This window comes from Corvus cornix, chromosome 15 (genome assembly GCF_000738735.6).
Source record: "Corvus cornix cornix isolate S_Up_H32 chromosome 15, ASM73873v5, whole genome shotgun sequence".
Taxonomy (NCBI): Eukaryota; Metazoa; Chordata; class Aves; order Passeriformes; family Corvidae; genus Corvus; species Corvus cornix.
In genome coordinates this window covers 2957281-2985152 of record NC_046345.1, presented here as the reverse complement: position 1 = coordinate 2985152, position 27872 = coordinate 2957281, and the positions used below count along the sequence as shown (strand labels likewise).

Below are 27872 nucleotides of genomic sequence, written 5' to 3'. Positions count from 1 at the left end.
TTGGCAGTCGCTGAAACTTTATAACAAACCCTTACGATTTCATTAACTCAGGAAGCTCATGCATATCTTTCCCGGATGCTGTATGAACAATTACAGCCTTCCTGTTGTTGGACAAAGCCTTTTTCACATCATAACTCTGTCCACATGAGAAGGGAATGGAATTTGCTCTTAAGTGCTGAAAAACCTCAGCAGAAGGAGCTGTAGGAGGCATTGTGGGCTCTGGAGGGGACCTGGCAGTGGAAAAACTGCTCCATTTCTGCAGAACCCCCCAAATTAGGGAGAAGATGAGATATAAATGTAGAAACTTATATGAATATATACTTACGGGCTTGTAAATGAGCTAATGAAAGTGCTAATTGACCTAGTTTCTTATGCATATATTTCAAAGCTGGTTGAGAGGAGCTAAAATTCATTACAATTTCCTTTCTTAGAGTATCAGTTCCATAATTTCAGTTGAAATAAAATGTTTTATAATTTTTTTTTCATCCTTTGGCCGCTACAGACTAGAAATAGAACATTTTTATCTTGGATATTGTACAGTCATGGGATTAACAACAAAAGATGGCTACGCAGCCTTTCCATCCTACTCTGGGTCACAGCAGCATTGTTCCATGGAGTCTTTTTCCTAGAGTTTTCTTATCTCACTCTTTGAGATTGCCAGCATTGAGGTTTTCATCATCTATGTAGGGAGGATGAAGAGATTGTTCTTTGGTCTGAGGAGAATCCCCAAACACCAGCCTGCAGCACAAAGCACACACAACCAATCTACCCATGGGGAAGTGGAAGGAACCTCACTGTGATAAATGAACCCACACAGAACTTCCACACCACAGAGCCTTGCAGAAGCAAACCCGACGTTAGGAAACTTTTTTATTTCAGTCCCTGATTAAAGCTCTCTTACGTTGATGTATTTTCCTTGACATTTGAATTAATGAGCCAAATGTCTCCAGTGAATTCGGGATGAGCCCATGACACCCAAAGCTGTTTCTATGGCAGCTGCATGATGATACAAACTGGAGGCTATGACTTCACTGCAGAATCATACAGCAGGGCAGGTTGGTAGAAGTCAATTATTCAGGCATTATAATGAGTGTTAACAGTATGGCTGTGAAGGAAATAGCTGATTTACATACATGAGATCTATAAGTGCCTAGGCAGAGGGATTATCTTAAAATTTCATTACATTGTCCATGTATCTTTCTTTCAACATAAAAAAAAGGTAGAGATGTCTTTCACTTAGGGAGGTTTTCTGTGGATTCCACAGGACCCCCCCGACCTCACAGGTTTTTAACAGTTGCATTATAATTCACACATTGTCCTGTTTGAATTCTTGTAAAGAAAAAAGCTCTTACTCAAGGCTTTTTGGCTACTTAGAGACAGTTTCAAGCTGTCCTCCTCAAATGTAAGATAGGGAGCTTGACATTTCAGATTGTTGCAGCTTTCTATAGGAGGAAGCAGCAGAAGGAACTACCCAAACCATGGTCCTGCCACACCTCATCAATCCTTATTTAGCCCTTTGCTTGGGTCAACAGTGCTTGTCATTGTTTGGGCTGAGGGTGAAGTAATTTCCTTCACAATTTTATATGAAGTTTCATATCTGGGTCTGGTGATAGATTGAGAGATCAAGTGTTTCAGCTAGAAGTTTAATTCAACAACGTGAGCAAATTAAACGAGGATGTAAAAGTGGGCAGAAAATCTGAATTCTGAATATTGAACTGACATTACCTGAAGACTTGCCTGCATTGGTACAGTGTATTCTGCTGTATGCCAGATCTTGTTTCTTTTGTGAGCCACTTCCTTCACATTGGTACTTACTGAGCTGTTAACTTCATCCTCTCCTGACAGAGTCTGTGAGCAATGGCTGTACAACTGTCTGGACAAAACAGAAGGCACAAAAAAGCCCATAAGAATGTGTCGGCTTCTTTGTATCATTCTTGAACAAAATGCACTCCAAGATAAAAATCAGATGGACATTTGCAAGTAGTTGAGAGAATTTTTGAGTGAGACACATCAGCTGGACCAAATTCTGCCTTGGTTTCACTTTCACAACTTTTGGCTTTGTCAGAAGTGAATCGATGTACACAAGAAGAGAATTTCTATTTTCCCATCCTAAATGATATAGACTACATGAGGTGACATCCTGACCCTTCAGATGCCATTTGGGAAACAGCAATTTTCTGCAACAGGCCTTGATGTCATCCAAAAACTTTTCCCCATGCTGCGTTGCTGTGGACCTAGACTTGACTTTTTCTGTCACAAATGGTAGTGTCCTGTCCATGTTGTTTTTCTTTAAAAGAGCTTAAAATACATAGGCTTTAACTTTTCAGAGTGACTATTTTTGTCCCTCATGCTGACTGCTTCAAAAACCTTGGCCTAACATTTTCACTTTCTCGTGAATTGAATGTGTTAAGGAGGAAGGACACCGCTGTTTTAAAGCTGACAGGAATGTCACCCAGCTCATCTAACTCATAAAAGCACTGTCAAGTTTGAAAAACTATTGTATGTTCAGAAGATACTTGCTACATTACATAAAAGTGATATAAAAGCTTTGCTTTGAAAAACAAGCCACAAGCACTTGCACCCATTCAGGTTAACAACAGACTTTTCTGGATGAGGATAAAATAGGATCTGAAGAACTGAAATACAAAGCAACTGATCAATGTTCCTTTATTTATATCCTCTATTTTGACAGCATTTCAGCCTTTTCCTTCTGGAGAACAGTGCTTTGGGATAACGATGTTGTTGGAAAGTGGCAGTGGGAACCCAGCTCTGAGCAGCAGAAGGTGGGCATAGAACCTTAGTAAGGGAACTTGGATTTCCTGCAGACTTGATTCTTGGGGCGATTGGGATCAGTGTGCGCAATGTCCTGGCCTGCTGCCCTCCCAGGAGAATGAAACCAGCTCCATGAACCTTGGCAGTCTTTGTTCAGCACACACTTATCAATGAGAACAGCCCTTGCTTGGCAGCACAGAGCAAAATTTGCCCTTTAGAGGCAATCAATTATGGCATATTCCTAAAACATCTTATTGTTCTTGGAATCTGCTGCAAGGGGTGACTCGCCATTTCATCTGACCTTGAACAGGAGACTCTACAGAGCAGGCTTTAATCTCAGAAACGCTGGTGTAAACCTGAGACTAATCAGTGGAGTTATTTTGGATTTTTCAGGCAAGAAAAAAACCAGACAGCATGGCAAGAAACAAAACTGTGAGTGTTTTCTAGAGGAAGCTGAGTTAACTCTGTCCAACCAACCCCACCTTGTTAGATAACATCCTATGCCACACTCCCACCTCAGAGTTCCCACAACCACATCCACCTTCCAAGGTGGTCTAACACCAGATCAATGGTCTTGTTTGCTGCCATGGCACCATCTCTCCTCAGTACTACCAGACTTTGCCAGTCTGAATAATGCTGGGACAACTGAGGCTAAATGGATGGAAGCCAGCATCAGGCCAACCTCCTTTCTGGGCCTGACTCTCCACCCCCAACACTTCCCACCAGTGCAAAGAAGGTGTAATGCTCTTCTGGGCTGGGCAGAAACACACAACACTCACTCCACAGGGCTGGCGATGCCATGGAAGGTGCAGGGCAGTGGTAAAGCAGACTCTGGGGTCATCAATAGCCACAGAGATCTCCAGCTTCTTATCTCACATTGCATGGGATGCCATGGTCTTAGATTGGTCTTGCATCAAAAAGGAGTGGTGAAGTCACTAGTCCTCTCACCAGAGCCAATACCTTGGCACATACCTTGGCTGTGCCTCTCCTGCTGCACAGAGCCACACAAAGCTGCAGCTGTTTTCCAAGCCAACAGTGTGCATCTGGTCCAGGGGGCAGGGAGAGGTGTGAGGCCACCACTGGCACTGTACACACAGAAGGTGGGGCTTGAAAGATGCAGAGCTCTCAAAGTCGGACCTGTAAATCCCAGGCTCAGAGTCTGAAAGACACACATTTGGATCAGAATCCATTAGACCCAGACTTAAAGGACCAGAGTCCTCTCTCTTGGAACAGAAGACTCACATAAAGCACAAAATATACAAACCCTTCAACACAGATCTAACGTTTTTCTTCCAATCCTTTAGTACTTTAAATCACAACTGTACACATGACAAAACATTCAGAACCAGACAGACTTCTTGGCTGTCAGTATTGTCTTAAATGCCTCAGCTCACAGGAACAGGCCACATTCTGCACAAACAGGCTTAATTTTTGAAGATGTCTGTGATCGCTCCTTAGGCTTTAGCTCACCACAGTACAGCTCCAAGTGGGAGCCAGAAACAGGCTTGGGATGCATTTAGGTACTAGAATAGCCACAAAGAAATTAAGTTTTAATAGAATACAGTCAGACCTATGTGTACATACAGCACAATATTTATAATAACAGAAACAAACAAACAGGAGGGGTCAGATTGCTTGAGCAAAGCAGAACTATTGTCTTCTCTTCCTAAATGCTCTTGTTTTCACACTAACATCTTCCCTCTGTTTGGGATCTGACCTCAGCAGCCCAGCCGGACTGTTCATCCTCTTGCTCGTGATGTTCCCATATAAGGTGATCTCTCTTTGCCAGGGGAGCAGGATTCTCATTTGCTCAGGTTTCGTCCCACTCGGATTTGCTTCGCTCTCTGGTCGAGCTCTCTCACAACTTTTGCTCGGCAGCATCTGCACAGCAGTGGCTGTAAAGGGAGGAGAAAGTCAGGAGGGAGGAGAAATTCAGGAGGGAGCAGTGAAGCTGTGCCTGCAGATCCAGAGAGCTCTGGATTGTTTATTTCTGTTCTCTTTCTTCCACAAGTTACCTTTGCAGGATGTCTTTGCAATAAGCAGCTTCCACAGGCCTTTCCCAAGCTAAATAAAAGACAAATTCTATCCAGAGAACTGGATGGAACTGTAGGGCTGAACTCTTACAACAACTCTCATGTCAAACTTTCCTTCAAATTCTGTATCACTCTCCATGCAAACTGATTTGGGAATGTGGAAAAAGTCCCCAGAATTACACAACAAATATACTGGAACACTGGCCCTCAATTCTGTAAGACTTGACTCAGATACCACATCACCTTAACTAAGATAACTTAAGACAAGTTAAGCATAAACAAACCTCAGCTGCTTCCTGTAATTTACCCAAGGCTGCACTAGATCTCATAATCTCTTTCATGTCTATGAAGATTCTCTTGTGATAAAGAGGTCAAGGCACTGAGCTAAGCCTTGATTTTTTTCTTTGGGCAGTAATTTTGAGTATTCAGACACCGCTGCAGACTGTAAACACCAAGCAGCAGGGGGGCAGCCTGGGTGCTGCATGTATGAAGAGCACAAAACTGATGGAAGGAAGGATCATGATAACATAAAACTTTGAGGATGACACAGGATCTCTCACACTTTCCCCAGGTTGGAAAGTCCCACAAAACTGGGCTCCAATGTACGATTTTGCTCCTGCCTTCAATCACTTGAGCTTTCAAACAGGTCAACAAGTTCAGCCAGTCCAGTTCTAACAATGTCTGGTCATGGAGGTCTCCTTTCCAAGAGTCAGAACAATCAGACTTCATGGATTTCAATCTCACCATCTTTTTCTTCTTATCCTGGCATTTTCTAAAGTTTTCATTCTTCCTCTTCTTTATCTTTAATGTTACAGAGAAATGAGAAGAGGTGAACAGTCCTTTCCTTCTTGGAAGGTGTGAGGACTGGAATAGTCTCATGTAAAGGAAAATCTTAGAACAGCAGCCTTGCACTGTACCCAGCACAGATCCCTCTCCATCCTCACCGCAATTGCCCTCCCCTCAGCACGGAGGAAGGAAGGATATGTATCAGTATTTACAGAAACAGTGTTTCTCTTGGATTAAGTGATGGGGAACTCACAGGTACCTCCATCAGAAATAAAATTCTCATCTGCGGTCAGTGTTCTACATGCTCAAAATACTCATCAGAAAAAACTGTAACTGATACCAGGAAAGCATGACAAGGGAAAGCAGATCTCTTCTGGGAACTTGTAGGTAAATACGACTCCTAAAGGTCAGTATATGGACTGAAAGCACAAAGGAAACATGATCTGGTTTTAAAGTTCAAATCCAGGAGTCAGGAGACTTGGATTATGTTCCTGGCTCTACCACAGCTTTCATGCCCAACCTCAAGGCACCCACCCATCCCCTTTGTCACTTCATTTAACCAGTTAAAAGCTCGGACACCAATCAGTGTCACTTCTCAGCCTTCCTGTGAAGACCAATAAATTTTATGAAATTATTTTATGAAGCGTTTTCTGTTTCTCAGAAGGAAAAGAGGAGATAATCTAAGATAGTCGCAGTGCTTAGAATTGCAAAGTATTACATTTATGGCTGCTACTTACTGAGTCAAATTCTGCAGTGATTTACAACCTGTGCATTTCAATTGGCACCAATTTAACATGACTCACTGCATATTTTAATCCATCATCTGGGGACTCACATGGGATTCTAAGACTATCCAAGAACCTAATTGAAATAGCATAGAAATCCAACTATTTCAGGCCTAAGCATGGCTTTTGAAGGATCTGCGAGAACAAACTTGCAGACTGAGAGATTTCATGAGCAAGTTTGAGTTTAATTTGTAGTCTGGTTCGGATTGTTTGGTGTTTTTAAAGCTGCTGTCCTTATTTCAGATTTATGCACTACATATTTATTGCTACTTTGAGGCACGCTGACAACTGATGTTCAGCCTCGAGGACATAAATTTGCCATTTGCCCCAGATGAAGCCTGGGCCCAGGACTGGCTGTTCCTGTTCCACACAGATCCTCTGTGCACCTTTCCATTTCAAAGGAATTAAGTAACCGTTCACCTGACACGTACATCAGCCACACTTGACATCCCTTTGTGCTGTCAAAGGCTGCCAGAAATCTTAATTGGGTAACTGCAGCAATCTGTTTGTACATCTCCTACACATGCGACAACAACCTCCCTCAGAAGGAGCCGCAGAGCCAAGTTTATCCTCCAGAGGCTGAATCTCGGACCTATTTCTGCCGCTCCTCGCACTTGTGCTGTGAAGGAGCCCCACCAGAGATTTGCCCTGTGCCGTGTCCGCCCCAACACCTCGCCAGCGGCCTCAGCCGCAATTCCCGGGCTGTTCGCGGCGGGGACGGGACGGGACGGGACGGGACTGCGTTTTCCAGCGGCCCGCCGGGCGCAGCGGGAAGGACTGCCCGGGGTATGCTGTGGGGACACCGGCAGGGCTCCCGGTGCGGCGGGCTCCACGCTGTCGCAGTCGGTCGCGAGGGCAGCGATCCACGATCCGCCGGCCCCGGTCCCGGTCCCGGTCCCGGTCCCGGTCCCGGTCCCGGTCCCGGCCCCGGCCCCGGCGCCGGTCGCGGTCCCTCACAGTTGGGCCGCGCCCCCTCATGACCAAGCCCCGCCCCCTCGTAATTCGGCCCCGCCCCGTCTCCGGTGACCACGCCCCCTCACCGGCCGGCCCCGGCTCGGTTGGCGCCGCTCAGCCGTAGCGCCGGTAGTGACGTCACCGCCATGTCCTGGCAACCGTCCCCGCGGTAACGGCGCGCGGGAGGCTCCGGTCGAGGCCTCCCCGCTGCCGGCCCGGCCCCCCCGCCCGGCCTGCCCCGCTGCCGGCCCCGCCGGGGCCCGGCCTGCCCCGCTGCCTGTCCCGCTGCCTGCCCCCGGCCTGCCCCGCTGCCTGCCCCGCTGCCGGCGCCGAGGGGGCGGCCGGACCCGGTCACCGCCCCCCCGGCATCTGCTCTGTCTTCTCTGCAGAGGTTTTCCCGGGACACGGTTATGGGTGACCAAATCCAGTTCATTGTTGAGAAGCTCAATCAGGAGCCCTTCAGGAAGAACTACAATTTGATCTCCTTTGACTCCCTGGAGTCGCTGCAGCTGCTGCAGCTGCTCAGTGATGTTCTGGGGGAGATTGACCCGAAGGTAAGGAGGGCACTCAGAGGTGCTCAGACCTCCTGAGGTGGCTTGACACTGGAATTTGCTTTTATTTAGGTCTGGCTCAGTATAATCCCGCGGCGTGTTTGTTTCACCAAAACAGCTTGTATGAATCTTCCAGGAAATAAATGTGCCTGGCAAGGATCCTTCCTGCCTATGCATCTGAGTGCTCTTGGCAAACCCGCAATTGTTTCTTGGGACAGGGAGGCAGCATACTTGTCCCCCAGAGGCTGATGACTATATTTTTCCTGTGAAATTAAGGATACAGATCTTGGTTCATTCTGACAATTGTGTTAAGTCAAAGTCAGGCTGTGTCTTGCACACAGCCAGGGCAGGAACTGAGCAAGAACTGAACCTCACGACTGTGCTGTTGCAATGGAGATTAAATCCCTCTCCTTGGAGGCTGCCAAAAGTGTGTGAGAGACCACAAGGGACCATTCATACACCTGGGGTGTGGATATCTGTGCCTTGGAGTGCCAGGATATCTGAGTTCCCGGGTGGATGTGGTCAGTGTGACTGCACAGATGAGATCCCATGAGCAGGGAGAAGGTATTCCTGGAGTAAATTGACCTGAATGCTCATGTTGCAGGAAAATCCATTAGAAGGGAATTGAAGTTTGGTGATTTAAGGGATGTTCCCTACAGAGTATCTCACTATCATCTGGTAAATTAATAAAGTCACTTCTTTCAGTGTTGCCAGTTAATTAACATGACTTGGACAAACAAGTTTATAAAAATAATAATAACAATTGATTATAGTAAATAATATAGTGTTATCCTAATAATTAGCAATTATTACATTGATTGTTTTATAATAAATAGTTACAATAATTTTTACTATATTAACAGTAATTAATAAAGAAAAATTACCTATTTAATTTATAAACCGTTTAGCATGCTGTCGACATTAGAGAGGAGCTGCCGGAACAAACAGCTAAAAGAATGCTGAATCTCCTTGGAATCCTCAAATACAAACCTCCCGGGACTGTGCCAGACCTGTGAGTACCTTTTTTGCCTACAAGTCGTGTTAAAACGCCGTGTTTGGGTTAGATGGTAAGGGCCTTTAGCTCGGGTGAGCGCTGCTGCCCGTCCCGTGGGCGTTGGGCTGGGATCCCGGCTGTGGCTGCAGGTGGGCGCTGCCCGCACCTGCGCAGGTGCAGCGGCGGCTCCGGCCGGCAGAGGGCGCCGCCCGCCCGGCGGGGTCGGCCCGGCCCCGGTCCCGGTCCCGGTCCCGGTCCTGGTCCCGGTCCCGGTCTCACCTGCGCCAGGTGATCCCAAATCCCGCGCTGCCCCCGCTCTGCCGGCATCTCCCCAAGGCTGTCACAGGAAACGAGGAGTTGTCGGTGCTGGCTTTATCCTTTTAGTGTGTTACGGGGTTTTTGTCCGACTCAGGGTAGAAGAATTGGGAGCCTAAATTGAAGACTTCCAGCTCAGAATGGTTTGGGTTTGAAGGGACCTTAAAGATCATCTGTTCCAACCCGCTGCCATAGGCGGGGACACTTTTCACTAGACCAGGTTGCTCAGAGTTCCATCCAGCCTGGCCTTGGACACTTCCAGGGATGGGGCAGCCACAGCTTCTCTGGCAACCTGTGCCAGGGCCTCACCACCCTCATAGGGAAGAATTACTTCCTAATATCTAATCCAACTGTGCCCTCTGTCACTGTGAGGCCACTCCCCCTTGTCCTGGCACTCAAGGCCCTGCTAAAAAGTTCTTCTCCATCTCTATTTCGTGCTCCCTTCAGGTTCTGGAATGTGCAAATCCCTCAGCCTTCTCTTTTCCAGGCTGATCAAACCCAATTCTCAGCCTCATCAAGAGCATTTCCTCTTCTAACAGCATTACGAAAATCATTAGGCAAGTGGAGAAGGAATGTCAAAACATTGCAGATTTTTTGTTCCAAGCCAGCATTCTTTTGTTTGAGATTTATTGGCATTTTCTCTTGGTTGGTTCCATACAGGAGTGCTTTTCGCCAAGGGCTGGTTACTGGAAGCAAACTTGTAATTCATCCTGTCTTACATTGGCTTCTTCAGAGGACCAGTGAACTCAAGAAAAGAGCTTACCTGGCACGTTTCTTAGTGAAATTGGAGGTGCCAGCAGAGTTCCTACAGGATGATACTGTGGCTGAGTTCAACAAACAGGTACCATTTCTCATGAATGCCAACACTTTACATTAATTAAAGTGCCAATGGGAGGAGGGATAAATGAATCAGGGAGTTAATGCTGGGATACATGTTCAAGTGAGTTATGTTAGGAGCTTGTTGGAATCAAGGATAAGCAAAGATTCATAATAAAAAGTAGATGTCTTGACCACTTTTCTTCCAATAACCCTGAAATTATATATTAATAAGTAGCATTGAATTAAAAGGCCTTAAGCCCATTAAGTACCGGGTGCCAAATAATGTTCAGAGCCACGTTGGCTCAGACAGACTTATAGTTCTTAATTTTTGAACAGGTTTGGGGTTTTTCTCTATGAAATATAACCTGGATATTTTTAACTTTATGAATTACCACTTCAGACAAGTCCAGAAAATGTTATGACCAGAAGAAGAAGACCTAATTGTCCATTGATTGTATTTGGTAGTCATGATAGTCAATTGATAGTATTTGATGCCTAATACTTGTATTAGCCTCGTTCCACTTTTACTTTAACCATTTATTTTTTTGTGAATAAGGACAAGATTTCTTTTTTTCTGTGCTGGCATTCCTACTTATTATGTTCCCACTTCTTTTGTGAGCATTAAATGTTGGTTTTAGATAGACTGGGTGGGTTTGAAATGTAAAACTCGAAGTGAACCAAAGTTTTGGGTTTATTATCTGAGGTACATATTTACTTAATTTTTTTCCAGTTTTCTGTGCCTTTTGTTCTGTAAAACCACAGTTCTGAGTGTTTGTAAGAGGTAACTTGATCTATTAACTGTGCACCAGCAAAGCTGAACAGTCTGACTGAGGCTTGACTAAGCCTTTTATTTTTTTGTTACCTCTAACAATATTGGATTTATACCTTGAAATAACTCAGCAGAAGTAGCAGAGAGAGAAAGGAATGCAGATTGTATGTTTTGTTCAGTATGTCACAGTTTTAATGTGTATAAATATCCACCTCCATAATTTCCATTACGTAAGATGTGTTCCTTTTTGGGATTACAGTAATAGAACCATCTTATTAAACTAATACCCTGCTGATTAATTCAAAACAGAAGCTGGGGTAATAGAATGCCTTACTGCAATATAACATGACAGTGCAAATATTTAGATACTAATGAATTAAACAATTAGCCTAAATTATTTAGATACAGTCTTGCAGTGGTGTCTTTTAAGGGAAATTTCAAAAAGGAGAGTTCGGACACCTTATAACATGGTCAAGTTTTATGGGTGTGTAGAATTAAACTCAAATGTACTTTTGTAAATTACTTATAGAACATACTCAGCAACCTGCCACCTTCCCAACTGTGTTGTGATTTAGACATTGGATTGCCTGCAATATATAATTTAAGAAATAAGCAACTTCAGGCATTAATCTAGTTGTTTAGGCTTCAGTGAGTTGCTTCCAGGTACCAGATATCTCCCTTTCCATATAGGGAAATATCCATATCCAAAAACCTGGGTGGTTTTTTGGTCATTTGAGCATGTCCTTTATTTCAGGTACAGGTGGGGCACCCACAGTGAAAAGTGAGAACTATTTTTTGTTATGATCCATCAAACTGTGCTCTGTTCTTGTTTGAATCCTGCCATTGGCCTTGAAATTTTACATTCCAATGAGGAAAAGACTTATGGAACTCCTCATTTGACAGAGGTAGACATACAAAGGAAAACTCTTGGACACCAGCAGTGGGAATGCAGTTGCTCAGAGACCATCTGCTCTTTAATTTTTGTTAAAGGATTTCCAGAGTGCATAAGGGGTATTGTGGAAGCCAGTTGGGCTTTACTCTTGCATTTTGTAACTCGTTTCTCCTTGTCCAGCCTGTGCATTCCTTGTCACACCTTTATTTGCCACTTAATCCAGCTCTTTATGATTTTATCTTCTCCTCCTTAGTCATTTTATTGCTATTTTTTTTTAAATTCCTTCCAGCTTGTCAGTGTGTGCTTGATACTGAAACACCAGACCTGAGCAGCACGCTCTGTGTGCTGCTTCCCCAGGGTTTTATAGAAGGGAGTTGCTGCTTCACTGCTCAGGGCTGTGATGCCTTTGTTTGAACTCGTCTTTGCTGTTGCTATTTGGTATTCACCTTTCATATCAACTGCTCTTTCCAGGAAGTAAAAAATGACTTGATACTCTCCTTTTAGATTTTTCCATCTCATTGAAGGGCTGTTTCTGTGGAGATTATCTTTCCTTATACCTCAGCTCGCGTTTCTCCGAGTTGAATCTAAATTTATTTCCTCTCCATATTTCTAAACTCTTGCTGTCCCCTGTTATTTCTCTACCCACACAGACTTTCACACTGCCTCTCAGTTTAAGATTCCTGGTGGGCAAAGTACTGGTGTGGAAGTAGCACACTGTCTCCTTGTCTCTGAGTGCTGAGCTGCATCTATCAATCTCTGGGATGTTCTGAGGGTTATGCAACGTGTCACAGCCATTTCTCACATGTTAACTCAGCTCTGTTCTTGGGCCACTCTGGAAAGTCAGCAATTGCTTCCATCAAGAGTGTTGTTAGAGCAAACTCTTCCTTTTGGGGCTGATAAATTTGTATATGTGGTATATACAGATGTCTAGTAAGAGAGAGTAATTTGTTAATTTGTCCCTCTCAGGTGATGTCTTATCTTCCTGTTTTGCAAATACACTGTGTATTACAAGAGATGAAAATACTGAGGAAATTGTGAAGTTCTGATTGTCCCTTCAAATGGAAGATAATGCACTGTGATTTTATTTTTATTTCTGCTTTGTAAGTTGACAGGCTTTTGCAGTGAAAAAATGCCTTTTTATCTTGTTCTCACCGTATTTCTATGTCTACATTTACTGTCTTAGTGGTAAAACAGTGTGTTGATCTGAAAATCCATAGACACAGAGCTTATTCTGCCTGATTTCCATTTCATTTTACAGTATGAAGAACTCATGGAAGCATTTAAAAACCTACATAAGGAGCACGAGCAGCTCAAAATATCTGGTTTATCTACTGCAGAAATAAGAAGGGTAAAAAAACGCCACAATTTTTTATGTAGTTGGTTTTTTGAATGTCAGTTCCATGTTTGTTGGCTTTGTGGACAGTGTGAAAGCCGTAGAGGCCAGAGCTGGTGGGCACTGCAGCTGCCTCTTGAAACTGCTCTCTGTTGGCAAACAGAAAGTCCTCGCTCGTGTTTAGAGCTGAGCTTTCTGAAGCAGATTGGGGAACGAGGCTGCCAAGACTCTGTGCAGCATGATTTCCAAATATTAGAACTCCATTTCCTCTGAATGCAAACTGATACAAAGCCTTTTGCTTTCCTGATAGTGGCTAATAATTCCAGAGGGTGTTGAATGAACTAAGAGCTTAAGTCAACTGAAATGATGAACCCACGTGGCTCAAGTGTTAAGTAGAGATATTTGCTCTGTTTCAGCAGAACAATTAAGCTTGTGTACAGCTTTCCAGTGGACACACAGACAAGCCAAGCAAATGTTGAGATAAGGTCTACATTTGGAGAATTCATTTTCCTTTCTCTCATAACTATCAATCTGTGGAGCCCTGCTGTTGTAAAATAGGACTAAAGGAGAATAATAATCAGATACATGTTTCAGCACTAGAAAGTGTTTCTTTTAAGACAGTTTTAATACAAAAAGTGGCAGCAGACATCGCTCATAAGCAACTTCATGCAAATTGGTCTGCCAGGAAGTGGGTAATGCTGGTGACATTAAGAACATATGTCAGACTGCATCAGATGTTGAATTCATGCTGATTTTTCCTTGGTGGTTTCTGTTTGTTTGTTTTTATTTTAGAGAAATCCACCTGCTTTTATTTTAAATGTTCACATTAATACTCAAGGATGCAGATGAAGAATGTTAGCATAAAGAGAGTGGGAACTGTGGGGGAAGTAAGAGAGAAGAGAGATTGGAATCCTGGATGTTTGATCACAGATCAATAAAATTATAACCGCCTCTGTGTATTCAGGGAATAATTCTGATTTTCATATCAATTTGAAGAGAATTTAGTCCAATCCAATATACATGGGGAATAAACTAATATTTCTTTATCTGTTTTTCCTGCTTTTTAGGACATCAGTGCAATGGAAGAGGAGAAAGATCAACTGGCCAAAAGAGTAGAGCGTCTTAAGAAGAGGGTAATAAGAGAAGTAACGCTCCTACATTTCAGTGTCATAATCCTTGGCCTGCAACTCTGATTTTGGAATGCAAACAAGGATTAAGATAAACACACTGTATGTCTAGGAAGGAATCAAGTAACTAATTGACCTACAGGGAATCTCCCCAGGCGTTGATCCAGAGCTTTTAAGAATCTCGAGTCCAGTACTTTGCTGTCATTTCTGAGTAGTAACGTGTATGGAAGTGAAGTGCTAAGTGGGCTTGTGAGACATATGATCTCTTTAATGTATTTCTCAACTATCTGACAGCAACATGCACTATTTATCTGCTTGCTGTAGGTGGAGACAGTACAAAATCATCAACGGATGCTTGAAATAGCAAGACAGCTTCGCTTAGAGAAAGAGAGAGAAGAATCTCTGGCTCAACAGAAACAAGAACAAAAAAGTCAGGTACTGGCATAACAACATACCTGTTAAAATAAAGAGTTGTTGATGTTTGTTTGGGAATCGTGCATTTTAGAAATACATCAGGAACAACAGTAGTTGGGAGAATTTCTCCCAACCCCAGAAAATTAAATCCCATGTAAAAGATCTGTGTACATTTTAAAGGAAGAGGCTTGCTTGACCTTGCAAGTTTTGAACACCACAGTGAAGGTACTTGGCTGCCTCAGCTCCCACTGACATCATCCTTTAGCATTCCCAGGAAACGTTCCATGACTTACTGCCGGAGCACCCGAAGGGAACTCTTCATATTTATGGTAGTGAGCAAATGTTTCCTTAGTTTGATTTCTGTCTCTGTGATCTGCATGAAGATTTCAGGGGCTGAGCAACACAGTAAATATCTCATCTTTTTCTTGGGTGGGGGCAATATGTATTCAGGAGCAGCCTTGGGATTTACACCCCTAAATTTGGGAAAAATGATGTCCTGAGAAGCCCTTAGAGCTGTTGACATCCAGGTGTAAGGGTGGGTTTTATTCCTGACCTGTGTAAAATCCAGTGCCATTTTGTTACACCATCTCACCAAATTCTGTAGCCTGAACTTCACTCAAATGGGAAAAGCCCTCAGATTTCTCATAGTGCAGTCTGTGTCTGGATGTGGGATCAATGGGAATCAGTGGCCTCTCAGGCTACCGGGTCTTTGCTTGAGCCTGAGTGAGATCACGACTAAAATGAATGTGATGTCCAGCTAATCCAGTTCTTCCTACACATCTCTCTAAGTCACAAAAATGCAAATCAGCTTGGTCTTGTTTGGCAGGAAGCTTTCCAGACTGCTTTCAGGATGGACAGTGGATTGCTGTGACAACTCAGCTGCATTGCAGGATTAAGGAGAGTTATCTGCTGCAATCCTGATGCCTGCTGCCTTTTGTTGTTGTAATGTTCAAGCCACTCATATTTTTTTTGAAAACTGTTGGATGAATTTCTGTCATCAGAGAAAATATCACTTGGGAGAACAAGAACACTCTTCTCAATTAACAGGAGGGAATACCAAGTAAACCCAGGCCAAGTGTTGAAAATTTGGTCTGGCACATTCCCTTGTGAAACAGAAAATCACCAGATGTTAGAGCTGCCATGTTTTGTGTTTGGGGTTTTCTTGGGGCTCCGTTGGTTTAGTTGTTTGCACATGGATTTCCAAGGAATGAGCTTGTGTGTGTCCAATTGTCTCTCCAAAGTTGTTCCATGCAGAGCAGAGACTGCAGAGAGCCCAGGTCCAGCTGAAGGAGATGCAGCACGTGGTGGCAGATTCAAAACCAGAAAGTAAGTGGGGCTTTTCCTGTTGCATCCTAGGTTAGTGTGATGCAAAACATGCTATAGAATGGTGTATAAATTACTTCCAAAATGATAGAATCTGACTACTTCTCAGTTTAAATCTAGTAAACCGAGTCATTGTCCTACTCTTGAAAAGAGCATTTACTATTTCAGTTGCATCACACAACTGCTTTGGCAGCTCTTCTGAGTTAAAGGATTTTTTTCAGTCACCACCTCGTAGCATTGTTATTATTTTGTAATTTAACTTTGATTTTTTTAATGATTTTCATCTGCCACTGAACCACAAGTGGAACTAAAGGAGTATCTGAACCATCTTCTGTACTCACAGGGACTTGCAGTGGATTTTATAACTGTTCCTTTTTTGCAGTAGCTATCAGAGAGTTTATACAGCAAAGCTGTGTCAACATTTCTATTTCAGTTCCTGGGTTTTTTTAAGGCCAATGGAAACTCGGTGGGTTCAGTTCACAGAAGCAAAGGTAACATAATAAAAAGCCAGTAAATATATCATTTAATCATTGAGATGAAAATAAAGTTAACGTATTTAATTTCCTTATCTCGAGTCCTGCTTCCAGGAGAAAAAACAAAAAGTGTTTAGATGTTCCCAATCAAAGCTTGGAGTCATTACTTAAGAAAACTTGTGTTGAAATTTTGCCCAAAGAAAGACCTCAGGACTCAGCTTTGTAATTGCTTTCCCCAGTTACAAAGGCACTGCCTGTAGCAGCAATTACAGAATGCCAACTGTGGGGTTTTTTAATAATTGAAATTAGGTGACCACAGTGCACTGAATAGGTTCCATTTATTTTAAAAGCTTTGTTGGTCTACAAGATAGCACAATTTATTTCATTTTGAAAATTCCCTTTGGCTGCAGTTTGGTACCTCAGCTGCCTCCTGGTATCAGTGTAGCCTTGTCTGCTGACAGTGCAACAGCTGGATTTTCACTGGATCCTTCCCTTTAAAAGAAACTTCTTGCATTTTTAATACTTCAGGTGTTTTTACTGCCTAAATAAGATAAAATGTTCAAAGTTGCTGCTAATGAGCAGAAGCTTTGTTGTTTGTCTTATGGATTTGATTACTTCACTTTATAATTAATTTTACATTTAAGGAAGTGTAAAGGAACTCTGTAAGGAATGCAAGTAGCACATATTCATGAGTATCATTAGCATGCAATTAGCATCAGCCTGCTTGAGCTGTGCCAGGAGAATACGCCTTGTGGTTGGTAGGATTTTAACTCTTAGAAACATAATATTTAGAAGACTTTGAATTGTGTCATTAATTGTTATGAGCTGCTACAAAACAGCTGAAAGTGATCATGCTGGTTCACAGAACACTCCTTCCCTGTTTATTAATTTGAGTCCTTCCCTGTTTATTAACTTCAATCTTTCCCTGTTTAATAACTTCAGTTTTACTCAGGATATTGTTTAGAGAGGGATTTGCTGCTGGTAGCACTAAGTAATATAAATTTTCATATTCTGGAGGGTTTTTTTGTGGTCTTTGTTGTACTGAATATGAACAGTGTTTTTATGAACCCTGGCCTCTGGTCTGAATAACCACAACCCAGCTCACACCAGCTCTGCAAGATTGACATCATCTTGCTTTGAGTATCTCTGCTGCACAAACAGAAATTGATAACATGAAGAAACAAACCAAATCACTGAATTCTTGATCTCTGTCCATTTTCCAGGACATTACTGGTTACTTTATTGGCAGAAATATGAAGATGGGAATGAGTAGCTGGAAAATATTGATTAAAAGAATGTGTTAAAATGATTTGTTGATGAACAGTAAAATGTGTAATTTATAAACTTCATTAAGTTAATATGTAGAAATAGATTTAGAACACTGAGAACTTCAAAGATACTTGTCAAAGAGGAATTGCTTTGTACAGATGCCTGTTTCATTCTTGATGAAATTTAGGAACCTATTACTTAAATATTCCACTTGGTATAAAAAATTAATATTTTTCTCTTCCACACAATGATCTTTTCCTAAAATTCCAAATTTAAATTATCTCCTCCAACACTGCAGACCACATTACAATTAAAGCTATAGAACTGTTTGCTAAAGGAGACTGGCTTAGGTGGAACTTTATTTCATCTTGAAATGATTTTTTTTATTATAAAGTCACTGTCCATTGATGCAAGGTCGTGGTAAAGCACTTTTAAGATAATTTGATATCTGTGATGAGAAGACAAGTCTGGTTGGTAAAATTGGTGGTGTTGCTATGGTTGACTTTTTTAAGGTCATTAACTCTTTTGAACAAACAAGGCAGCAAAAATTCAATGTGGTCTCTGTTAAAAGGATTAAAAGGAGTTTAGTGGAAGTTTTAGAGAAACGGAATGGGTGTTTGGCTCTTTTTTGTTTGGTATTTACACCAGATTCTTGAAAGAAAATAACTAATGATCACTGGTGAAATAAAAATAGGGAAATGACTGAATAATGAGGAGACTGTTGATTCGAAGTGACCATCATCACTCAGGAAGCCAAGCCCATGCCAACAGGACATATTTTAAAGAATAGCAAAATTCCATTATATTCTTCTAGGAATAATGTATATGCAAGATATTTATGGCATGTGGGACTCTTCCCTAAGAAGTGTCTGAGAAGCATTTGTGGGTCAGGTGTGAGAATGGGAGAGTTGGAGCTCCCACTGTCATACATGGGGTGCCTTCCCTGCATTTATTTCTGGGAGAAAATGCCAGAGGAGTTTCTTTGCCTCTGGGTTTGGCTCTGGTACATCCAGCCCTGCAGCCCCGGGCCAATTCAACATTCAAGAAGAGCTCTGAAAGGTCAGAGAGGTTTCAAAGAGCTCTGGTAATAATTACAAACATGAAAAGCAGAACTTAGAATCACAAATTCAGGAAGCTTTTTGGTTTTTCAAGGATATATCGAAGGGATGATTGATCTGCCAGTGTTTGCATGTCCCAGGTCTCTGTTTAAGAGAGGGGAAGTGGGAGTGGTGTTACTGGAAGCTGTGGAGGGAATCATTTCAGCCTTTGTGGCTGCAGAAAGGGAAGGGAAGGATTTGATGCTGGAAGTCTGTTCTAGACTTGGTTGTGGCCTTCCCATGTGGTATTAGATAAATTGTTGGCAGAGAGTCTATGAAATGAGTGTCCCTCTCTCTTTTTTCCCCCTTTTAAAAACTGAATTCCTGTTGCAAATGGTTCTGGTCCAGGATGCCCAGTTGGCAGCCTGTAGAGGGAAAAGAAGTGGGATTCTGAGCACAAGGTTAATCAAGTTTTAGCTCCATTAACAGAATTATGGAGAGAAAATTGCCTCTCTTCTACATGACTGAGCAAGCACGAATAAACTCTTTCTCCCATCCCTCTCTTTATAATAATAATAAAAAAATTTGAATGGAAAACATGAGGAGTTGCTCTGAATAGCTCTCCACATGTAAATACGTGGTTGGCAGAAGCTTGCTAAAATAACCTGAGGGCGCAGAGCCAGATTTCTGTGCCGCTTACGTGTGTAGATTTTGTAACCACAAGTCAATGTTGAAACATTAAAAACAGAATTTATATGTGTAATGGAAAGATCTGAAGTATGCTGGCCTTTCTTCCCCTCTAGCCTGGGAATTTGCAAAAGAATGTTTTTCACTGAAAAAAACCCTCAAACCAGGAGCTGCCCTGTGTTTTGGTTTTTAAGGTTGTGTTAAGAGGCAAAAGTAGCTCTTAGGTAGTTACTTCTCCATGGGTTGAGTTGTATAGGAGGAAAAATATATCCAATGTATTCAGGAAAGAAATGACATTAGTCATGAGGGATGTTGACATCGTGTCTTTCCCCATCAGGATATCAAGTTTTAACTTGTTTTGTTGCTCCATCAGGACTCAGAATGACACAGAACCACTCTGTGTCAGGGGGTAACAGGACTTGGTAGCAGCTCCGAGGTTATTTGAGAAATAAATCAGATTGTGATCAAGGTTATACCCTGTGAAGTCAGAAGGTCTCTGCTCTTATCAAAGCTCTTGTGGTTCTTTGCTAAGTTTCTTGTCATATTTAGAACAAATCCTTTAGGCATGTACATTTTTATCAGAAGACTGGAGTAGCACAAGAAATGAAGTATAGGTTATATATGCAGGTTTCTTTGCTGCTAAAAAAGTCAAGAAATTGATTAAATTAAAATATTAATATTTCATACCAGAATAATTTGATATCACATTGATTTCCACACCAAAGATTTTGGTTATAAATATCAGATTGGGAGTGGTGTTCCAGTCAGTTCTGAGGTGATAATTCAGCTCACAGGGTACGTGGGAAGCAGCTTTGCTGCATTTGCAGAGGTGGGAGAATTCTAGTGAGACATAAAATGTGGTCCTTCCTGCCCAGCTCTGTCGCGGGCTGAGGAAGATTGGAATCGAGTTCTTCTGGAGGAAGGAAGTGGGAAATCTCTCCCAGAAAGTCCCAGTGTGTTTCCCAGGGTGCAGCTGCAGTGCCAAGTGCACGATGGCTGTTCCACAGGCAGAGCAACTCCACTCTCCCACTCCACAACCAGTCTGGGGGCTGTTTGTTTTGATAAATGACCCTTCCACGAAGGGGAAAAGGTCCTGTGGTAGTGTTGCTTTCCATAAACACAAAAATCAACCAACTGGGAGAGAGGAATTCCCACTCATTTTTACTTTCTGTTGACTCGACTTCGTTGGCAGTGCTGCTTTCCCCAGGGCCTGTTTTCTTTCTCCCAGTTCTTGAGGTTTTCTCAAGAGCTGATGGCTTATTTCCCTTCTGGCAGCTTTCCTGTCAGAGTGGGCTGGGAGCAGGGCTCAGGAGGATCTCTCAGGACACTGATTTAGAGGTAAATGGCAGCAGAAAAACGGGGGCCCCTTTTCCTGGGGCTCTTTCACTTTGTCCTGACCTTTCCCTTTGGCAGTCAGGCTTCTCAACCTGAGAACCAAAAGCTGTTTTCATCTACATCCTTTCCCACCTCTGTTTCAGCAGCATCAGCTGTACTTTTGTATCTCTGTGCTCAACTTTTCTCTGCTTGTGCAGTAAATGAAAGAGATGGAAATTGTGAACTTCTTGTTTTCCTTGGCATTTCATCACAATTCCATCTTCTCCCTAATATGGAGAGAACCAAAATCCCAACCCTAGCAAGTTGTTTGAAAAGGAGAAAGAACCCTGGATGCTTACCTTTTAGTCACCTAGATCATGAAAAATTCTCTGAAATACTCATTCCCACTCTCATCTGATGTGCAACTTCCAAATCTTGTAGGCCTTGGCACAGTTGTCTCAGAGGAATAATTGCACTGAACAGCCTGTTGTCAGTGGAGACTGTGCAGTGTAATTTAAATAGATGTTTCCTTTTATTCTGTTGCATTTTTCTCTCTGTGAATTGTTCTTATCTGCATGTACTTGGGTTTATTTATAAATGATCTGTTAAGGAGCCTGAATTACTCTGCCTAGAAAGAGCCAAGTCCTCCTAAGCCTGGTAAGGTGTAGGTGCATCAGGCTGGTGTCCAGCAGAGCTTATAAATGGGGTTGCTTTTTTCTATTGGATTGTTATTTTCTGCATTCTCAGTCTATAAACTGTCCTGAGATTAAATGTTTGTTCTTCCAAGAAGAAATCTTCACAGGGAGGCAATCTGGGTTCCAGCAATATAAAGGACCCTTAAAGTAGGCATACATTAAACTTTGCCCATTTTAAGGCCTTTTTAGATGCCAGATAGAAAAAAGTTTTATTTTAAGCATGACTCTCCAAGGATATAATAAATCTGTCAATGAGGTAGGACAAATTAAGATTTTTCTACAGATAATGGTTCAATGGCTGTTTATATCAGTGCTGTGTGTTGAATTTTTTATCTGATTCAGCTGGAGTTTCATGTGAGATGGGGTTTACTTGTTATTAGTGAGAAGAGTCTCTCAAGGAGCTGATAGTTATATGTTAGAGGTGCATAATAAATCCTCTTATATTGTTTAACATCCAGATTAAAAATTTAAATCCAGTAACTCCCCCTTTCTTTGAGCACTGAAAAGAAGACTCAAATGTTATGCTGTTGTTATTGTAATCAACTGCTAAATACTTTCATGTGTTGGGGAAATCAAACTTAGTTATCTGCTACATTGCTTTTATAGACACTCACTGAATTGATTTTTTTTTAAGGTTTAATGAAGAAACTAGAAGAGGAGATAAATTTCAATTCCTACCTGGTTACTGAAAAAATGCCCAGTGAGATGGAAAGTAAAAAGACTTCAGTGTATTTCTTAAAAAAGGTGGCTGCAGAGCCAGCCATGACTCAAGCTGATCTCACTGCACTGGAAAGTGAGGTGAGGGACCAAGGTCACACTTAATTTGTGTTCTGTAGCATGGTCTGAGCTTCCTGGACTTTGCAATGTTCTTATCCCTACTTCATATCCTGGAGAAAATGTTTCATTCCCAGAGGAACATCCCTTCAGTTGTAAAACCAAAGGTGTCTTAATCACTAAATGCAAACTCTCTGATAAGGTTTTATTAAAATACCCACAAAAGAGACACGAACAAACCAACCCCAATCCAAACCCCAAACCCAAACATATCCTTAGGTGCTATTGAGGAAATTGTGTTAATTTAGCACTAAGGAGCTAATTTTTCTTCTCTTCAGATTTCACTTGATTGAAGCTCTCCCTGCCATCGAGGGGGTTTATACCAACACATACAGAGCTTATGGAGGGAACAGCATTCCCTGAGGGATGTATCCTCACAAGATGGTGCCTTAATCCATGTGCAGTGGCTCAGAACTCCTCAGTGTTTGGAAGAGCCCGGCATTGTTTGGTTTAGTTTTCAAGACCAAAGAAAATTTGGGCATCAAATACTTGATTCACCTTTCTAGGCTTTTTCATAAGTTAAAGGCAAATAGTCTTAGAAAAACCCTTATTTGTCAGATATATCCAGAACATGCAGAGGGATTTATTGCCACAGAAGTACATTTATATGTTCACTCAATGAAGTTTTCATATTTGCATAATCCTAAATAAAAGATAATTTATGAAATATTATGTCCTAGAAGAATTTGGAGGAATGCTAATTATTAGTATTTCTACTGATGATATGATGAAGATTTACACCAATGTTAGAGGCAAGAAGAGTAGTCCTACATCATAAATGTCTTACCAGTTTAATACTCCTGGGATTCCCAGCTCAGGCTTTGCCATGAAATAGAGATAATGAGGAAACAGAGTATCCATCTTAAGGGATGACAGCATTAATAAATGGCAGATTAGGGCTGAAATAATAAACCAGCTCTGTAATTCAGCCTCTGCTTTCCTAGATTAGTTCCTCTAATCAAAACAATATTTGTGGCTGCAGTTATGTCTTTCAGGCATGCTTGAAACCCTGTTTTGCACATTTCTTTTCCAAGACTGTTGTTTGGTTTATGGCAATATTTTAAAAAGCTTTATGTTTTTTCCTCTTTCTCCATGATGTAACCTTTGATTTGTTATATTTTGGAAGTATCTTCTTCTTGAAAGATAATAGAAACATGTCATACACTTGGCTGTTATCACAGCATGGCCTTAGGCGGCTTTTTTTTTTTTTTTAAGTCAGCCTTTTATTATCTCAGTGCCTTAAAAAGGAGCTGAAGTGCACTAAGCATGTTTCCACCATGCATTTTACAATATAAAACCCAGGAATTTATTCACAGAAGGGAATTCTTAAGCCATTTTAAAATTCAAGCCTGTTCTACCACTAATAACATAGAATTCACAGGAGAGTTGGGGTTTTTTTCCAGGTGTTGGAGTATTTTTAGTCCTCTTGAGCAGTTTATTTGAGATTCTCAGTTTTTCAAGCACATGGATATTGCTCCCAGAACTGCCAGGGTGATGCCCAGCACTGTCCCTGTTATGGTCTGACTCCACAGGATTGCAGCACATGTTTGCACTGCTGCCTTAGCAGTGGCAGAGAATTAAAGGAACGTTGCTGTGACTGTGTTTGCCATGGCTGGTGAGAGTCCTGGTGCACTGGGAAAGCTGGAATCTGCAGTCTGGTGTGTGGCTGAGAGCTCCAGGTGCAGCAGCTCTGAAGCTTTGACTGGAATGAAGCTCAGCAGTTTGGGAGTAAAGACAATCAAGTGCATCTTGTGGCAGGAGGAGGAAGGCACTACAGACATGGAATATGATGGTCTGTGACTCTACAAAGTGTTGATGAAATCTTTATCACTTAATCTTTATTTGCTTCCCTTTGAACTTATGTTTAAAGGGTTCAATGAAAGGGAATTTTAGTTCATGTCAATAAAATCACATTTATCACTCAGTATATGGCAATATCAGTCTTTTTTCTACCAACTCACTGCATTTTCTCTCCACATGCACCAGTTTACTTCATTTTCAGGGCCAAAATCATGGTTCTGCCTTATCATAAAGGCACAGAACTGGAAATCCAAAAACAGCCTCTTCCTGGCCAATACTTAATGACTCATGGAGCTTTTTGGGTCTGTTTCTCTGCTTTAAAAAAAGGAACTGGCTGGATTGTAAATCTGGGTTGCAAAGCATTTAATTCTTGGAGAAGACAAAGACACCAAGCTCTGTTTCCTTAGTTTTCCACTCTGTCTTGCAGATAAATGAAGTCAATGCACAAATGAATCAGCTTATTGAGAAAAGGATGATGAAGTATGAGCCAACTGATAGTAAATTCTTCATGTATCGCCAGCAGGTAAGAAGGAACGAAATATGTTTTAAGCAGAAGCAGGAGAGAAAATCAGTCACTGATTGGTTTATGTGCTGATTTTTTTCCTTTGATTTATCGAGCAGAAACCAGTAGAAATACAGAATAATGGAGGACAAAAGGAAAATAAAGAGCTGTTGAACATATGTATGTTTAAGGCTGAGTCAAATGTTGCTTTCAGTCGTGTCAGTGAATGTTTTGACTGCTGTCCTTGCATCACAGCAGTTCTGGAAGGAGCATTTTGCAGGAGCTATTTCGGTAAAGTTCCAGCTGTGGATGGATTCTTACAGGGCAGCATGAGGGCTGCCTGCTGCAGTTCTGTCCCTTCCTTGTGTCTGACCACATGCCATTTTTCTCCATTGCATCTCATAAGAAGGAGTTCTTTGATCTCTCATCCTGAGGCTGTAAAATAATCTTGCTACAAAATAGGCTGGCTGGTCCAGGCTTAGTAAATTCCCAAGTTATAAAAAGGATTTATGAACTCAGAGATTTTCAGAGCTTATGCAGGAACCTGAGCGCTTCCTTTTCCAGGCAACCTGCACCACTGCTAATTTTATGGACGATTTTCAGCGTGATGCTTATGGTGACAGGCTTGGAAAATAAAAGACTTAAGGAAAATGTATCAGTGGGAGGGAAAAAATGGGGATAAGATGTGTACTGGAGTTCAGTCGCAACCGCGACGTGAAACACCGTTTTATTTTGGAAGAGATGCTCTTCCTGAAAGAAAATCCTGCTCTGGAATGTGCTGGGACCAAGGAGGATCCACCCCAGGAGCTGAGGTTGCTGCTGGGAGCTCAGAGCCCGTGGTGCTCTTTGCTTTCTTCTGCCAGGGCCTGGGTTCTGTTTCACAAAATAATCAGCTCTGTTGTCCCCTGGTTTGTCACCACAGACACCTCATGCAGCAAAGAGCTGAGCTCCCACCCCAGCACAATTCTGTTGGAGATTTTTTTTAGGAAGAAAGCTGGTCCTCTCAGCTGAGTGTGAGAAAGCTGGTGTGTTTTGGCTTCATTTTTTTCTAAGTTTTCCCTTTCACTTGAAGAAACCAGCCATGCCTTAAATTCCTGCACCTGCATCTAAATGAATGTGTTGTGTTATTTTAGAATATTTTTCAACAGGATACTTTGGCAAGAGAAAAATGCTTTTTTAAAAAATCCTTGAACTAATGTATACTTTTGCTCCCAAATCTGTTCTGGTCAAAACTCAGGTACTACTAAATATTCAATCTTGTATAAAGCATTATTTTTTAAGTGCTTTATCTTCTAAGTCAGAAAAAAGAAAGAATAATCTGTAATCTACACTATTTTTGTACTTTATTGCTTTATTCATCATCTTCTAGCTATTTGCCAAGATTTAGTGGCTCAGTTCTGCTTCAGTGCAACATATTTCTGTAGGTTGGAGTAGGTTGGAGTTATAAAAATCTGTATTATGACATTTGTGAAATCTTGGATAACTTTCCAGTTAAGCCATGTTGGTGTACCTTACATATGCACCAAGAGGGACTAAGCAGAAGAAATGGAGCAGCTAAAATGCCTGCCTTTTTCCTCAATGAAAATGAAAAGATGAGGTGAAGAAATGTAAATCTAAAATGTAAAATAGATCAGCTTGAATCTGGGAAAAAGTCTGTGCTGGAAACCTTATCCAAATTGGAGAAAGTTGGGATGCTGCAGCCAACTTCAGTGAGGTCGTGGTTTAACCTGCTGTATGTAATTTATGCATTTTTCTAAAAATCATTTTTCTCCTGATTGAACAAGGCAATTTTTACATTAATGATCTTGCAGGCTTCTATAATTTCCCGGAAGAAGGAAGCCAAGGCAGAAGAGCTTCAGGCTGCCAAGGAAGAGATGTCCAGCCTGGAGAGGCAGATGGAGCAGAAGAGCAGTCAGGCCCATGAGCTGGAAGGCTCCGAAGTCCTGACTGAGGAGGAGGTAGGGATTTGTAGCTGTTTTCAAATTATTGATTTCTGTTATTCACATTGTGCCTAATCCATTGCAAGGTATACAAGGACTCAGTGTTGGGCTGTCTTAACATTCCAGCCAAAATAATGGCAATATCATCACAGTGGTGTGATGGTGAATAACTAACTATAAAGGTCAATATGATTATAAATAATATAGAAACTCTGTATGATTATAAAGCATAATACCAGTGATTATCAGAGATGTAATTAGTCCTCTGGTATTTATTACCCACAAAAGTTCTTACTTAAAACCCAGATTTCCCAGACCCTCCTGAAGTTTACCTGCGACACCGACTTTGACTGGCACAGACAGTCTGGCACAGGCAAAGTGAGATTTGCAGCTGCACTGCTCAAAGCAGCTTTTTCTGCTTCAAAAGTTTGCCAAGAATAAGGGAGCTGCAGTTTGGTACTGGTTTGTCAGCAAAATAAATTAGCTTTTCTTCAGACATTAATTTTTCCCAGTTGGGAAGAATCCTGCTAAGGGAACTTACAGGCAGCATCACTAAACTAAAGAGAATTTTATCTGCGTCCTTCTCTGACTTAATATCATTCTCTCACGTATTGTCTTTGTTTGCACTGCCATCATTTAGCCAGAGGCACACACTCTTTGCTTGCTTGTTCTTTGTTTTTGTGCTTTTTTTACATACTACTAAATACAGGGAACGCCCTTTTTAGAAGGAAGTCCCTTCCTAATCCCATAGGATGTGCCTGCTCCACAAAATCAGTTACTTTTAAAGGATTCTGAAAGTGTGGATGAAAATACAGGTGGGAGTAATGGCATGGAGACGTGGAAAATGAAGATGTTGGTTTCTCTTCCCATGACACGCTGTACCCTTTCCTTAGGTAGCAATAATAAGGACCCCCCTGCATTAGATTTCTCTCCACTCCAAGGTTTTCAGCTCCACTGGGCACGTTGCTGGAGTCTTCGACAAGTTTTTAAGCAAAACTAAAAGCAGAAACAATGATAATTTGTGTTTTGTGACATGTGATGGAAAGAAGTGTTTAATTAATCAACAAGAATGTATTACCAAGACAGCAGCATATGTTCTACATTATCTGCACAGGCACTGTAAGGTAAGAAATAATTGTGCCTATTCTTCAGGGAGACAAGAAACTGATCCATAGAAATTTGAGGAGAACAGGGTAGGAAGGAAACCTCATAACCTTGTAAAAGGCTTAGTAATGAAAAGCTCAAGTTAATTGTCTGACACGAGGAAGTGGCTCAATACAGAAAAAGGACAAGACCTGTTTTGGACATGACCTGCATTCCTTTTGGTCAAATATGTTCTGCTTTTGATTTTTAAAATATTTTCAAGTCTTCGTTTTGCAGAGTGAAGGATAAATGACTGAGCAATTTGGAGAAAACCATTGGCTTAAAATCAGAATTGTTTGTCTTTTCATAAG

The 27872-nt window shown here is 41.7% G+C and overlaps 1 protein-coding gene and 1 long non-coding RNA gene across 2 annotated transcripts in view; one reads left to right on the top strand and one right to left on the bottom strand.

Moving 5' to 3' along the window:
• Positions 1-1731: 1731 nt before the first annotated feature.
• On the bottom strand, positions 1732-7253 carry LOC109144428. The gene is made up of 4 exons (XR_002045197.2): positions 6808-7253; positions 4490-4667; positions 3745-3931; positions 1732-1873 (listed from the first exon to the last, which is right to left on the bottom strand). It is a non-coding gene; the product is annotated as an uncharacterized LOC109144428 (long non-coding RNA).
• A 365-nt stretch (positions 7254-7618) lies between these two features.
• IFT81 (intraflagellar transport 81) overlaps positions 7619-27872 on the top strand; it is a 37160-nt gene continuing 16906 nt past the window's right edge. The window contains exons 1-10 of the mRNA XM_010398361.2: positions 7619-7884; positions 8790-8893; positions 9851-10031; positions 12929-13018; positions 14071-14136; positions 14455-14565; positions 15786-15870; positions 21977-22140; positions 24404-24499; positions 26290-26436. Coding sequence (XP_010396663.1) covers positions 7741-7884; positions 8790-8893; positions 9851-10031; positions 12929-13018; positions 14071-14136; positions 14455-14565; positions 15786-15870; positions 21977-22140; positions 24404-24499; positions 26290-26436 — 1188 coding nt within the window. The 5' untranslated portion in view covers positions 7619-7740. The remainder of the gene's footprint in view (positions 7885-8789; positions 8894-9850; positions 10032-12928; positions 13019-14070; positions 14137-14454; positions 14566-15785; positions 15871-21976; positions 22141-24403; positions 24500-26289; positions 26437-27872) is intronic.